At 43.8% G+C, this 15,979-nt stretch overlaps 1 protein-coding gene across 1 annotated transcript in view; it reads left to right on the top strand.

Moving 5' to 3' along the window:
• The window catches only part of LOC137380783 (adenylate cyclase type 1-like), a 430,168-nt gene that overhangs the window by 43,049 nt on the left and 371,140 nt on the right, over positions 1-15,979 (top strand). Inside the window, exon 4 of the mRNA XM_068053137.1 lies at positions 1,929-2,040. Within this exon, the coding sequence (XP_067909238.1) occupies positions 1,929-2,040 (112 nt within the window). The remainder of the gene's footprint in view (positions 1-1,928; positions 2,041-15,979) is intronic.

Genomic DNA, 15,979 nt, shown 5'->3' with positions numbered 1-15,979 from the left:
CTTGCCTTGTAGAAGGTGGGCAAGGACAGGAGTCATTTGTGTATCTGTTAGTAAAGTCTCCTGGACTTGTTTGGTTGCCTTCAGGGAGCAGAGAAAAATTTCCCAGAGCTTTTTTCCTAACTTGGTCGAAGTTTTTTTCTCTTTCTTGCCTCCCCCTGGATACTATGCGACTGAACGGATGGGTTGATGGTGCATGTAAACTGGAAGGACCAGTTGATATCCTCTGACCAATGTATGTCCATTACAAGACTGAGGATTTTTTGAACACTTGTTTATAAGTAAACAAATCAAAGGACTTGTTTGTATTTTTTCCATTGTAAAACTATTCATTACCACAGATAATTTAAACTGATTTCAAAAATGTTATTTAAGCTGACAACTTTGACACATTTCCTTTGAATCTAGTTACTTTTCTGTGGGTTGTGAGATTTCTCTCTAGACTTTTAATTTCTTATGACGACATTTCTACCATACTACTTTATTTCTCTGAGTGGAAGAAGTAGCATTGTGAAGGTGAGGTCGCCAAAAACATTACAAATGAGAAAATCATATTCACATTAGGTAAATGACAATTGTAAGTGAGTTACACATTTACATATATGATTTGAGGAAAAGTAACTGTTAGAATTAGACATTTCAAAAATCAAATCCAATTCTGTGGAGCAGAACTGTTTTGACACCAGTTATGTTAAGAGTGAGGATGATGTGATTCAACAACTTTCCTTGTATTCAGTGGGCACTGAACACATGCTTAATGGTTAAAATGTGAACTTCAGTTGGAAAGTAAAACATTTTATTTGGCTTTGGATAGAATACAGGCTAGTCTTTTTTAATTGCAAAGACTCCATTGACAGGTTTGAGGAATGATTTTAAAATACAAGTTTTATTGACATAAATTTAATAACAGCAAGTATTATCATTGGTGAAGAAATGTCTGGCCATGTCATTTGTTTCCTCTGGGATATCAGCAACGTGCACGGCAACATTCCTGTTTATAATATGAAAATATATAATCTGCAACAAAATGAGAGTATTTGTTAATCTAACATGTTACCAAACAGGTTAATAAAATTTTCTGTCAACTCCATAAATTAAATGAGCTGATCTTAAGCAAAATGAACTTTATGCAGTTTGTGCTGTTTGCAGATATCATTTCAGTTAAACACAATATGCAATTTGTGTCCCATTATTTTTGACTTTTTGTGCTTAAAACAAGTGACATTTGGAATATAACTGCACAAAAGTAGTATGGTACCTGACTTTCATCTACTGGGGTCAATCAGTTTGAAGTGAGTAAGAACACTTGTTAATGAGACCACAATGGAAAAGTACTGAGAGTACTCAGACAAGGGATTCCCAATGGGAAACACATTGGTGGCAAAAATGGTGCAGGGGAAAAAATAAATTTAAACAATTGTTTCAACAAAGGTTTATTGAAAACCTAAGTGCCAAAAGAAAAAAACACAAAAAAAGGAACCATAAATGGCTTAAAAGCACTGATTAAATCTTCTTACCACCACTTTAAGATTCTCCATGCAGCTCAGCATCCAACAATCCTGACCATTCATTTATATCGTTGGATCGGTGTGAACCCAGCTAAAGACCAGTGAAAGATGCAGGTCGATGGCGCTTCCTTCAACTGGCCCACCGGAAAAATGTGTGATGCACAAAAGGAAATGAGACTAGATGTTGTGAGCACCTACCCCCTTTCTCAATGCTATAACATTGATGAACTTGCACACAAGACAGAAATTAACCCCCTGATCTGATCTCCATATTATGAAAGAACTGTTTGATTGAAATTCATTTTTGCAGTCGGCTTTGAACATTCCTGTTGGCACTACATAAGATCTTCACTGTCATGCCTAGATTTTACTTGCAGCTATTTGGAAAAACAGGACTCACATTTGATTTTTCTCCTCCCCCAGCATCTTGTTTGCGGATATTGTGGGCTTCACCAGTCTGGCATCGCAGTGCACAGCACAGGAATTAGTCAAGCTTTTAAACGAACTCTTTGGCAAGTTTGATGAGCTAGCCACGGTGAGCATTTTTAAAAATAATTTTCCAGCTACTTTTACTTTGGCTTTTGTTTAATTTTCTCTTGATTGGTCAGTGAAGAAGGTTCCTTTGGATTTCACTTCTCTGTGTTGCCAAGGATGTATATTATTTAATGATTACTAACAAAAATAGATTGCAGGCTATCAGGACATTTGCTTTTAGTGACCTCCCAATAAACACTTCCTATTGCATGTTAATGTCTTGGACTTCAACCTGCATTAAGAGACCACTAATCTGATTGAGAAAGAAAACCTATCATCTATAGTTAGGTATCACTGTACAATAATAATTTGAATAGAGTGGTAAATGCTTGCTAATTTACAACAAATTAATCAATTCAGCCTCCAGTGTATTCAGTAATGCTTTGAATATATATGTGTTGTGAAATGCAATTTTTACCTTCATTTTGTTCAGACAGCTTTCTTTATTCCAGCATTTTCCAGTGCCTCCTCAGCAAAAACTGAAGTGAGAAATGTTCAACAAATGCTACTGAATAAACGTGAGAACTCCTTGGGGGGGGGAGTCAGCGGCAAAATCTGAAGCCTTCCTTGTTCAGCTACTCATAAGAAGCTGATGTGACAGGCAATAGCAGCATCTTGCCCAATCTGATTTTTACTCTCTCCTGCAGTGACTTCTCCCTGTTCAGGAGCTGAGCAGAGTAGAAGATTAAATGTATTTCTTCTCACTCAAATCCTGCTACAGTTTGTCTTCTAAGTGTAGTGCTATCACAGAAATTGAATGCATTTTCCTTTCGTGAAATACTGCAAAGCTGTGTTAACAATATTGCAGAACAACATGTTTTTAAGTTACCCCTATTTGAAAACATTGCATTTTGAAGTCCCAACCAGAGTAACTATCCTGGCAAATGACAGGTTCTTAGGCATTTTAAGAACACAGGAACTGGAATAAGCCATTCAACCCCTTGAGCCTGCTCGTCAATTGAATTAGATCATGGCTGATCGGTACCTCAACTCTACCTGCATTTGTTCGATATTGCCTAATACCACTTTGAAATTTAATTGAGGCACAACTTTGCCGATATGTGTAAAGCCTCAAAATCAAGGTTGCTATTTTGGAAATGTAACACAGCACGTAATCCTTTTAGGAATCTAGTGAAGGTCTAAAACCTATGGTCCAAGGATGAAAAGAGAAAGGACAGAATAAAGTAATGGTTAGATTATGCAAATATTGGGCATAAAATGCCTGTAGACCAGAGAAGAAATTGAAGACTTAAGGTATGCATCGCAGATGCTTTGGCTGATTGAATACTTTATTGAAGTTTTGAATGTTACGAAGTTTAGCCAGTGTATGCATTACATTTTTTCAAACAAATTGTTATAAGAACACTAGTTTCTGCATATCCCAACAAGTATATGCCAAGGAACCAGATGAAACCTTAACACTCTCACATTACTTCTCACTTTGGAATTATCTAGGGTTTACTGCTCAGTTTTAGGTCTAGAAGATAATGAAATCTGAATCAGCTCATCAAAATGCTTTACAATCCTGGTTTGGATTAAATTTGTCTTTATTTCACCCACCCTCATGTAGCATACCCACAATTCACTTAATGAGTGAGGTAACCCTTTCTGGTCAAATTATCAAGGGGCAAGTGAGAGAATGGGCTGAATTTTACCAGCCCCCTAGACAGAGATCAATAGACTTTTGGGTACTAACGGAATTAAAGGATATAGGGATAATGCGGGAAGGCACAGTTTAGATAGAAGAGCAGCTATGATCTTATTGAATAGCAGAGTCGGTATTAGTTTGACCAGCTTTGCTCGTCTGCTGCTTCCCAGCATTTAGTACAACTACTATTCCATTTTGTGTAAGTTAAACTATGTTTTGAGAACACATCTACGCAAATTAAAAAGTTTGGGATGAGATAGCAGAAGCACTATTTCATATACATATAAAAGTTCAGTAGAAAAGGGAATAATGTCTGAGGACTGGGACAGCTAATGTGATTCCTCTATTTAAAAAGTGAGATAGAACAAGTCCAGGGAGTTATAGAGCAATTAGTTTAATGTCAGTTGGAGGAAAGATGTAATAGAATGAACATCTAGATGGGAATTTTATCTTGGTGGCGGGGGTCTCGACCATTGGCTAAAGCGCCGGCGAGAGCCCTGCATCACCTTCTCTGGGGATGGCCATCCGGATTCTGTGTCAATAAGGCACTTAAGGTGGACAGTGATGGTCCTTCAACAGGATTAAGGACCCCGCTGATGGAGGTCCCGCCTGTTGAGAGCTGTCGGCCAACCAGAGGCCGGCATCTCTTACATTGAACAATGCCACCGCGGAGGCAGTGGCTGGTGCAGGTACTGAACTCACCGGAGGTGCTGGACCCCAGCCACAGCTAAGTCAGGGCAGGAGGGTTTCTTGGGGTAGGGTTTGTAGGGGAAGGGGCTGTAGGGGGCGTTGGCAGCAAGGGCAGGGAGTTGGCTCTCGGATTGCCCCCCTCATGATGCCAGGTCTCTTCATCAAGCACTAAGTGCCTTTTAACGAGGGACCCCCCCCCCCCCCCCACCCACACACAACCCAGGAGCTGGCAAGCAACCTGCACGGGTTTGCTTGACATGCTCCCTGTGCAGTGTCAGGCCCGCCTGACGCTGAATTAATACTGGCGGCAGTGGGATGAGGCCCTTAATTGGGCATTAAGTGCCCACTTAAGGAACTCAATTGGCAGTGGGGTGGAAAGGCCAATCCCCGGACTTCATTTGGGTGGAGTCGGGAAGGTGATGGGGTCCCCCAACCGGGTCCAATTAACTGCTGTCCCGCCTCCCCACGTGACGCGGGAGAGCATAAAGTACCCCACGCCCAGAAACTGAAATATATTCAAGTATAGTCAGTATGGATTTCAAAAGGAAAGGGCATGCTTCACCAATGTTACTGAAATCTTTGAAGAAGTAACTGAAAGGGCTGATCAGGGAAATGAAGTAGATGTAATATATTTCGATTTTCAAAAGGTCTTTGATAAAGGTACCACATAATAGATCCATGAATAAGGTCAAAACATTTGGAGTAAGGGGACACATAGCAGAATGAATAGCAAGTTGGCTACAAAACAGAACACAGAGAGTAGAGGTTTAAGGTAGTTACTCAGACTGGCAAAGGTGTGAAGAGGTGCGTTCCACAGCGATCAGTGCTAGGATCATTTGTTCATCATTTCCATAAATTTTTTTTTATTTGTTTAGGGGATGTGGGCATCACTGGCTCGGCCAGCATTTATTGCCCATCCCAAATTGCACTTGCGAAGGTGGTGGTGAGCTGCCTTTTTGAACTGCTGCAGTCTTTGGGGTGCAGGTACACCAACTGTGCTAGTGGGAATGAGTTGAAGGATTTTAACTCAGCGACAGTGAAGGAACGGCGATATAGTTCCAAGTCAGAATGGTGTGTGGCTTGGAGAGAAACTAGCAAGTGGTGGGTGTTCCCATGCATCTGCTGACCTTATCCTTATAGGTGGTTGAGATCGCGAGTTTGGCAGGTACTGTCGAAGGAGCCTTGGTGAGTTGCTGCAGTGCATCTTGTAGATGGTACACATTGCTGCCACTGTGCATCAGTGGTAGAGGGAGTGAATGTTGATGATGGGGGATGGGGTGCCAATCAAATGGACTGCTTTGTCCAGGAGGCTGTCAAGCTTCTTGAGTGTTGTTGGAGCTGCACCAATCCAGGCAAGTGCAGAGTATTCCATCACACTTCTGACTTGTGTCTTGTAGATGGTGGACAGGCTTTGGTGAGTTACTCGCCACAGAATTCCCAGCCTCTGACCTGCTCTTGCAGCTACAAAATTTATCTGGCTGGTCCAGTTAAGTCTCTGGTCAATGGTAATCCCCAGGATGTTGATAGTGGGGGATACAGTGATGGTAATGCCATTGAACGTCAAGGGGAGACGGTTAGATTCTCTCTTGTTTGTGATGGTCATTGCCTGGAACTTGCTTGTTGAGAATGTTACTTGCCACTTATCAGCCCAAGCCTGGATGTTGCCCAGGTCTTGCTGCATCTGGACATGGGCAACTTCAGTATCTGAGGAGTCGCGAATGCTGAACATTGTGCAATCAGCAGTGAACATCCCCAAATCTGACCTTATGATGGAGGGAAGGTCATTGCTAGAGCAGTTGAAGATGGTTGGGCCGAGGACACTACCCTGAGGAACTCCTGCACTGATGGCCTGGGACTGAGATAATTGACCTCCAACAACCACAACCACCTTCCTTTGCGCTAGGTATGACTCCAACCAGTGGATAGTTTTCCCCCTGATTCCCATTGACTCCAGTTTTACTAGGGCTCCTTGATGCCATATTGGGTCAAATACCGCCTTGATGTCAAGGGCAGTCACTCTCAGTTCAAGTCTGGAGTTTAGCTCTGTTGTCCATGTTTGGACGAAGGCTGTAATGAGGTCAGGGGCGAAGTGATGATGGCAAAACCCAAACTGAGCGTCAGTGAGCAGCTTATTGCTTAGCAAGTGCCACTTAATAGCATTATCGATAACCCCTTCCATCACTTTGATGATGATCAGGAGTAGACTGATGGGACTGGATTGGATTTGTCCTGCTTTTGATTTACAGTATATACCTGGGCAATTTTCCACATTGCTGGGCAGATGCCAGTGTTGTCGCTGTACTGGAACAGCTTGGCTAGGGGCATGGCTAGTTCTGGAGCACAAGTCTTCTGTACTATTGCCGGACTGTTGTCAGGGCTCACAGCCTTTGCAGTATCCAGTGCCTTCAGCCGTTTCTTGATATCATGTGGAGTGAATCCGATTGGCTGAAGACTGGCATCTGTGATGCTTTGGACCTCAGGAGGAGGCCGAGATGGATCATCCACTGTGCACTTCCGGCTGAAGATGGATGCAAATGTTTCAGCCTTGTCTTTTGCACTGAAATGCAGGGCTCCCCCATCATTGCGGATGGGGATATTTGTGGAACCACCTCCTACTGTCAGCTGTTTAATTGTCCACCACCATTCACGACTGGATGTGGCAGGACTGCAGAGCTTAGATCTGATCTGTTAGTTGTGGGATCGCTTAGCCCTGTCTATTGTATGCTGCTTCCACTATTTGGCACGCAAGTAGTCCTGAGTTGTAGCTTCACCAGGCTGATACCTCATTTTTAGATATGCCTGGTGCTGCTCCTGACATGCCCTCCTACATTTTTCATTGAACCAGGGTTGGTCCCCAGCTTGATGGTAATGATAGAGTGGGGGATATGCCGGGCCATAAGGCTACAGATTGTGTTTGAATACAATTCTGCTGCTGCTGATGGCCCACAGCGCCTCATGGATGTCCAATTTTGAGGTGCCAGATCTGCTTGAAATCTCTCCCATTTAGCCCGATGGTAGTGCAAAACAACACGGTGGGTAACCCTCATTGTGAAGATGGGACTTTGTCTCCACAAGGACAGTACCAATACTGTCATGGACAGATGCATCTACGACAGGTAGATTGGTAAGGATGAGGTCAAGTAAGTTTTTCCCTCTTGGTGGTTCCCTCACCCCTGCTGGAGACACATTCTAGCAGCTATGTCCTTTAGGGCTCGGTCAGTAGTGGTGCTACCGAGCCACTCTTGGTGTTGGACGTTGGAGTCCCCTACCTAGAGTACATCTTGTGTCCTTGCTACCCTCAGTGCTTCTTCCAATTGGTGTTCAACATAGAGAAACACTGATTCATCAGCTGAGGAGGGGGCAGTAGTTGGTAATCTTGGTTTTCTTGCCCATGTTTGATGTTATGTCATGAGACTTCATGGGGTCCAGAGTCAATGCTGAGTACTCCCAGGGTGACTCCCTCCCAACTGTACACCACTGCACCCCCACCTCTGGTGAGTCTGTCCTGTCAGTGGGACAGGAAATACCCAGGGATGGTGATGGCGGTGTATGGGACATTGTCTGCAGGGTATGATTCCGTGAGTATGACTATGTCAGGCTGTTGCTTGACTAGTCTGTGGGACAGCCTCCAGATGTTAGTAAGGAGGACTTTGCAGAGTCCACAGGGCTGGGTTTGCCGTTGTCATTACCGTTGCCTTGGTCGATGCCCGGTGGTTCGTCTGGTTTCATTCCTTTTCTTAGACTTTGCAGTGGTTTGATACAACTGAGTGACTTGCGAGGCCATTTCAGAGGACATTTAAGAGTCAACCACATTGCTGTGGGTCTGGAGTCACATGTAGGCCAGACCAGGTAAGGATGGCAGATTTCCTTCCTTAAAGGACATTAGTGTATCAGAAAGGTTTTTACAACAAGCGACAATGGTTTCATGGTCACCACTAGACTAACTTGTTTTTAATTACTGTTTTTTTATATTAATTTGAATTCAAATTCCACCATCTGCCACCATTTGGACTCGGGAAATACTGCAACAAAATACAAGACGACGTTCAAAGATTTGCAGAATGAGACTGCAATTGGCAAATGAACCTCAATGTAGATAAGTGTGAGTTGGTAAATTTTGGTAGAAAGAATCAGGAGATCATATACTCCTTGGAAGAGAAGGGCTGAATTTTCCAATCAGGGTGGGGTTGGATTGGAGGCAGGCAGGCCTGCGATTTGGCACTGCCAGTTGTCATGCTGGTTCTCTGCCACGATCCCGACTCTGAGCCGTTTTCAAAGATGCTGGGTCATGGTCAGATCGGCTGCCCATTAGCAAGTGGTGGGTAGCCAATTATCTGCAAATTAATTGAATTACTGGGCCTATTGAGGCCCCGTTCCTGTACTTACTGGGATTTCCAGTTGATAATGCAGCAGCCCACAGTAGCTGGACCATGCTAAGCCAAAGTGGTGGGCTCAGGGAAGGAATGGGGGTGGGCTGCGATTGTTTACACGGAGACCCCCCCCCCCCCCCACCCCATCCCGCATCAGTAATAACTGCTGATCCACAGCTGCAGCTGTTGGCTCTCCACTGGAGGGGTTGCCCCTCTAGGGTCATCACCAGACAGCTGTGGCCATTTTAAAAATAAAAGAAAACTTAACTGGCCTTCTCCCTCTTTCTCTATCTTCAGATCGGCACTTCTCATTTGGGTGGTGGGGAGGCCAATCTGAGTGCTGGAGGGTCTCACATTGGCCCTCCAGTATTAGGAGACCACCAGCTATCCCTGATTGGAAGGCAAGCCTGCTCCCTGGCCTTTAATTGCCTCCCCCGTTCAAAATTTGCTGGGTGTGTCTAAACCACACCGTGCGGGGTCGGGACCTGGAACTAGCCCCCATGTTGGGTTCTCGACTCCTCAATGTAAATCCAGTCCTTAGTGTTTGAATGGGGTAGAGGAGCAGAGGTATATAGGGGTATAGATAAACAAATTATTAAGATTACCAATGCAGGTTAATAACACCATGAAAAAAAACAAAGTGCTGGGGTTCATTTCTAGAGTGATATAACTGAGAAGTTGTATTAAACTTGTATATAACCTTGGTTAAACCACACTTGAAGTGCTATCAACAGTTCTGGTCTTGATATTGTCATGAAGATCCCCACCTGCCAAGAATGAGGCATATTAATTTCATCATATGAACATTAATTTTAAACTGTTGCTGGAGTGAAGAAATTACTTGTTTAAAAAGAGATCACCAGACACTTGGCTGGAAATACATTTGCATACTAAGAGACAGTGCTTGGAGAGACAAAATAATTTCTCACTGATTCAATTAACAGAGATTGGGCTGGGCAATGGTGATCCTCATCTCGTCGGGGTAAGAGTCAGCACTACACCGCCACCACCCCCCCCCCCCCCCCCCCCCCCCAGCTGCTCACTGAGAGTTTTGAAATCCACAAACACAGGAGTCGTTAAATCAGTTAGTCACATGACTAGCCTGCTGGCCAGTCTGGAGTTTTGAATTGTGCTCACAGGAGTTTGAACAGATGACAGATTGCAGCTGAAGCTGGAACAAGAAATCCTCTCTCCTGGCTGGCTGTCTCTCACTTTCTCACAAGCCTCCGGACCCACTGAAGACACGTAAACCTCAAGAGAGAAAAGACTAAAACATCGAAACAATTAAAATGTGCACTGGGCCCCAATGAACAGCAAGACTTACCGGCAACCAAAAACTCAACATCAAACTCAAAGGACTGTAACTACAATCCATCCATTGCCTCAAACTTTTCCCCTTCATTCTTTTCTACTTTTTCTGTCTCTATCTGCATGTGTGTTTATCGCATGTGCATGCTAGCATGGTCGCGTCGCGTATTCGTAGTCCTTACCTGAATTAGAGTTTAAGATTAATAAACTTCCACCTTTCTTGTTTAAATCTAAAAAAACCTGTCTGATTTCTTTGCCTTACAATTGGAAAGCGATGAACAAGGATTCACTGAGGGGTAGCTAAAAATGTGTTTTTAAGAATTAAACCCTGTTATGGTTAAACCAGGCAAAGGCTGAGAGGGAACCCCTAGACCCCTTTCTGACCTGCTCGTAACAGAAATTTGGGGGTCAGCGTCCTGAATTTGACCCTCAGACAAACGAGGAAATTGGAAGTGGGAAGTCAAATTGATCCCAAACAAAATGAGAAAAAGATTTCAATACAGGTTTTCTTGTGGTTGTGTGTGCCAGAATACTAACATGTCTGCGACTGAAACCAGTAACTCCCCAAGATAGGGTGAAGTAACTTGGGATAACTTAAAAGCACTGTCTGTGGAGGAGTTGAAGAAAATGGCTGAGCAGTGTGGGAACACTATCTGGGCCAAGGCTAGAAAGTCTGAATTCCGAAGAGTAGTGGGCAACCATTTTTCCCTTGAATCTGAAGAAGCAGCAACAGGGATAAAAATAGACTCCGGCAGGGTATTGCTCGCAAAGATACAGTTGGAACAGAGGAAACTTGAACGTCAGGGAAGAGAAAAAGAATGAGAGAGACAGGAGAGAGAGAAAGAAGGAGCCTTCCAGATGGAACGTGAAGAAAAAGAGAGAGAGGAGAGAGAGAGAAAGACCCTTCCAGAAGTAATGCGAAGAGAGAGAGCTAAGGCGGCTTGAGTTAACTAGGGGGTGACAAAGTAACCCCTGTGAAAGCATGGCCGATATGGAGGAGTGTAATTCAGGGCTGGGTACAGAATTGTTAAAACTTTCACAACTGATCCCCAAATTCAATGAGGGAGATGTGGAAGCGTTTTATGTGTCTTTTGAAAAGTTGGCAAGGCAGTTAAAGTGGCTGGCTGAGGCTTGGACTCTCCTGCTACAAAGCAAGCTAACCGGAAAAGCCCATGAGGTTTATTCCATGTTGCCAGTTGAGAGTTCATCCAATTATGAGCTGACAAAAAATGCTATCCTCGGGGTATATGAGTTAGTACCAGATGCCTATTGCCAAATGTTTAGAACGCTCAAGAAGCAAGCTGATCAAACTTACCTGGAGTTTGAGAGAAATAAGCAGCTGGTTTTTGACCAGTGGCTGAGGGCTCTTAAAGTGCAGCTCATCTATGAAAATCTCAGGGAAGTAATTTTTCTTGAGGAATTTAAAAACTCTCTCCCACTTTCCCTAAAGACACATGTAGAGGAGCAGAAGGTTCATAGAGCCCGGCAAGCCGCAGTCATGGCTGATGAGTTTGATCTCATCTATAAGTCATTTCCCAGGGTAAAACCTTTCCTAGTCACCCCAACAAATCTGAAAAGGACAATGGGTGGGAAGGTGATAGAAACCTAAGCAGTCCTGGGAGAGAAAGAAAAGCAGGAGACACAGGGGGTAATCCTCCAGCCGAAAAGGAAGGTGCTGTAAGTAGGAGTGAGACCCAGAGACTTGTGTGCTTCCATTGTTATAAAGTAGGGCATTTAAGAGCTGATTGCTGGAAAATAAAGGGGAAACCTGTAGGGTTAATCAGGACACACCCGCTCAGTGACAGAGAAGGGACTCTGATGGAAAGCACAGCAGAACAAGCTGTGGCTTTAACTGCAGTAAGAGTGAGGCCCAGAACTCTACTGCTGCAAGTGCAGGAAAATTTAATAGGATTTCTAAAGGTTATCAGGGTTTTGTGTCTGAAGGGAAAGTAACCCCATACCCCTTGAGTGGGGCAAGCAAGGCCATAGTAATTTTCAGGGACACAGCAGCCACTAGATCCCTTTTACTGGGAAAAGGCCTGACCTTTACCCCAGAAAGTGCAGTAAACACCAGAATGATGATGAATGGTATTGGAGGGCATTATATGGCTGTACTTTTACACAGGGTGCATTTGGAGTATGACCTAGTTTTGGGACCGGTGACCGTAGGGATTGTCCCTAGTTTGCCTGTGGACGGGGTTGACCTGCTCCTAGGTAATGATTTGGTGGGAATGAAGGTGGTAGCTTCCCCAGTAGTGAAAGAGAGACTGCAGGAGGTCAGAGAGACAAGGCAGTGGCAGGAGACGGTCCCCTGCAGTTTTCCTAAATGTGTAATGAATCAGGCCAAGAGCAAACCAGCTCCCCTAGAGGAGACTCAAATTAGCACTGCAGGCAGATGACCATGAGGTCTGTCTAAGACTTCCTTTGGAAAGTTAGAAGACCCAAGGAATGAATTAAATGAATCTTCCCTAGCTGAGGCTCAGTGAGCCGACTCCAGTACTGAGAGAGATAGCACAGGCTGCCCAGTCTGAAATTGAAGCAGAGGGAGTCCCTGACCTCTACTATTTAAAGAATGAGGTACTGATGAGCAAATGGAGTTCTCCTCACAGACCTGAGGGCAGGGAATGGACAGTGGTTCACCAGTTAGTGGTGCCGCAGAGGTACCAGAGAGAAACATTAAGAAGGGCCCACGAGACTACAGTGGCTGTACATGTCGGTAAACGAAAAACCAAAGCCCGCATAAGACAGCGGTTTGACTGGCCAGAACTCCACAAAGATGTGGTGTAGTACTGCAGGAGTTGCCACATGTGCCAGGTTGAGGGGAAACCCCAACCTACAATGAAACCTGCACCCCTAAGTCCTCTATCAGTGTTTGGAGGACCCTCCAGCAGAGGGCTGGTGAACTATAAGGAACCCCTGCCGAGAACAAAAGGAGAAAGGCAGGAACAAGGCCGGCAAAAGGTTAGAAAATAAAGCGGAAAAAGGGACAAAGAGGGCAGGTTAAAGGAAGTCGTGAGGAATCCCGGATGAAAACCCCTCCTGTCTGGTCAGCGAAACCCAAAGTATTTGAAAAGTTAGACCCCACATCCTCCTATGTAAATGCACACAATAGAAACACCCCACCAGAGTGGCCAACAGCATTTACAGGAACCTGCAGAGATAAAGAAAGTCCTCGATTGCGGAGAAATCGTGAGGATGATGCCTCACCTAGTCGAGGTGCCTCAGGGAGTATAGTAGAATCTGGGCAAATACCTGCAAGCAGGAGTGTCCCAGGGGACAAAGGGAAGATTAGCAAAGAATTATCCCCCCACGGTCAGGAGAAAAGGGAACCAACCATCCCCTAAGGTGAAAAGCCCTTGCATAACTCATCAAAGCACTGAAAGTGAGTTCAGAGCAGAACTGTCCACTGTTGCCACCCCTGAGCAGAACTCTAATGTAGGGCTAATTAAATCTAACCCTGCCCTACAAACCTCAACAAGAACAAAGAAACTCTCGGCAGTCACAGAAATGCGCAAACTGAAAAATTTCCCCAAAAAACACATGTTTATTGGGCTGCCAAAAAGGGTAGTTTAAAACAGCACTGCTACCAAGAAAAGACAGACTGTAACAACTGTTAGGATTTCTGAATGAATGAGAGAGATGCATATGTTTTTTCCTGTACTTTTCCTGTACTCTAGTCCCTTTTAATGAAATGCTCTTTAAAAAAAAAATTGCATTCCATTCTGCTGGGTGTGAAGCTGTCATGAAGACCCCCACCTGCCAAGAATGAGGCGTATTAATTTCGTCATATGAACATTAATTTTAAACTGTTGCTGGAGTGAAGAAATAACTTGTTTAAAAAGAGATCACCAGACACTTGGCTGGAAAAAAAATTGCATACGAAGAGACAGTGCTTGGAGAGACAAAAGAATTGCTCACTGATTCAATTAACAGAGATTGGGCTGACGATGGTGACCCACATCTTGTCGGGGTAAGAGATAGCACTACACCCGCTTCCCCACCGAGAGCTTTGAAATCCACAAACGCAGGAGTGGTTAAACCAGTTAATCACATGATTAGCCTGCTGGCCAACTTGGAGTTTTGAATTGTGCTCACAGGTCAGTTTGAACAGACGGCAGATTGCAACTGAAGCTGGAACAAGAAATCCTCTCTCCTGGCTCTCTCTCTCTCTCACTTTCTCACAAGCCTCCAGACCCATTGAAGACACGTAAACCTCAAGAGAGAAAAGACTAAAACATCGAAACAGATGTTTTTAAAGCGTGCACTGGGCCCCAATGAGCAGCAAGACTTACCGGCAACCAAAGACTCAACATCAAAATCAAAGGACTGTAACTACAATCCATCCATTGCCTCAAACGTTTCCCCTTCATTCTTTTCTACTTTTTCTGTCTCTATCTGCGTGTGTGTTTATCGCATATGCATGCTAGCGTGGTCGCGTCGCGTATTCGTAGCCCTTACCCGAATTAGTGTGTAAGATTAATAAACTTCCACCTTTTTTGTTTAAATCTAAGAAAACCTGTCTGATTTCTTTGCCTAAGAATTGGAAAGGGTGAACAAGGATTCACTGAGGGGGAGTTAAAAACATGGTGTTTTAAAGAATTAAACCCTGTTATGGTTAAACCAGGCAAAGGCACCCCTAGAACCCCTACACCCCTTTCTCACCACTTCGTAACAATATTAAAAGAAGGATATAGAGGCACTGGTGAAGGTGCAAAAAAGATTTACTAAATTGATACCAGAACTGAGCTTATACCTATCAGAAACGATTGAACAGGCTAATGCTAATTTCTCTAGAAAAAAAGAGATTGAAGGGTGACCTGATCGAGGTCTTTAAGAGTATCAAAAGTTTTGATAGAGTAGACTTAGGTAAGATCTTTCCACTTGTTGGCGAGACCAAAACTAGAGGCCATAAATATAAGATAGTCACTAATAAATCCAATAGGGAATTCAAGAGAAACCTCTTTACCCAGAGAGTGTCAAGAATGTGGAACTTGCTACCACAAGGATAGTTGAGATGATAGCATAGATGCATTTAAGGGGAAGAAGATATATAAATGAGGAAAAAAGGAATAGACGAATATGTTGATGGGATTAGATGAAGTAAGGTGGGAGGAGATTCATGTGGAATGTAAGCAACCCATTGGGCCGAATGGCCTATTTCTGTGCTGTAAATACCCTGCAGTATTATGTAATTTCAGGCAGCTTACAGAGCATTTCTCTTATGAATCTTGATGTTTCCCTCTTGGCAACTTTTGGAGCATTTTCCCCACATTATGTTTTATTTATTTTTTTAAAATTTATTTTATTTAGAGATACAGCACTGAAACAGACCCTTCGGCCCACTGAGTCTATGCCAACGAACAACCACCCATTTATACTAATCCTACATTAATCCCATGTTCCCTACCACATCCCCACCATTCTCCTACCACCTACCTACACTAGGGGCAATTTACAATGGCCAATTTACCTATCAACCTGCAAGTCTTTGGCTGTGGGAGGAAACCGGAGCACCCGGCGGAAACCCATGTGGTCACAGGGAGAACTTGCAAACTCCACACAGGCAGGACCCAGAACTGAACCTGGGTCGCTGGAGCTATGAGGCTGCGGTGCTAACCACTGCACCACTGTGCCGCCCCGTTTTTTTTTATAATCTCAAGACACCCTCCAATAGCACACCCACGTGATCATTCCTCAAGTATTTTTTATTTTTATGTGCTCAGAGCTTGCATACATTTTGGTCTTTTAAAGTTGAAATAATAAAACTAACCACAATGTTGCTATTTGTCAGTGTCTGTAGATTGAACCCTTGTGACTTTCTCACATCCACCATATGTTCCAACATCTATCAACTTAATTTCCTGAATCTGCTGAGCATGTAGTATTATGAATTTGGTTACTAACAGTGCTAATATATCAATTTT

Source organism: Heterodontus francisci, chromosome 2 (assembly GCF_036365525.1).
Source record: "Heterodontus francisci isolate sHetFra1 chromosome 2, sHetFra1.hap1, whole genome shotgun sequence".
Taxonomy (NCBI): Eukaryota; Metazoa; Chordata; class Chondrichthyes; order Heterodontiformes; family Heterodontidae; genus Heterodontus; species Heterodontus francisci.
The sequence above is the reverse complement of the archived record's forward strand: the minus strand, read 5'-3'. Positions and strand labels throughout refer to the sequence as shown.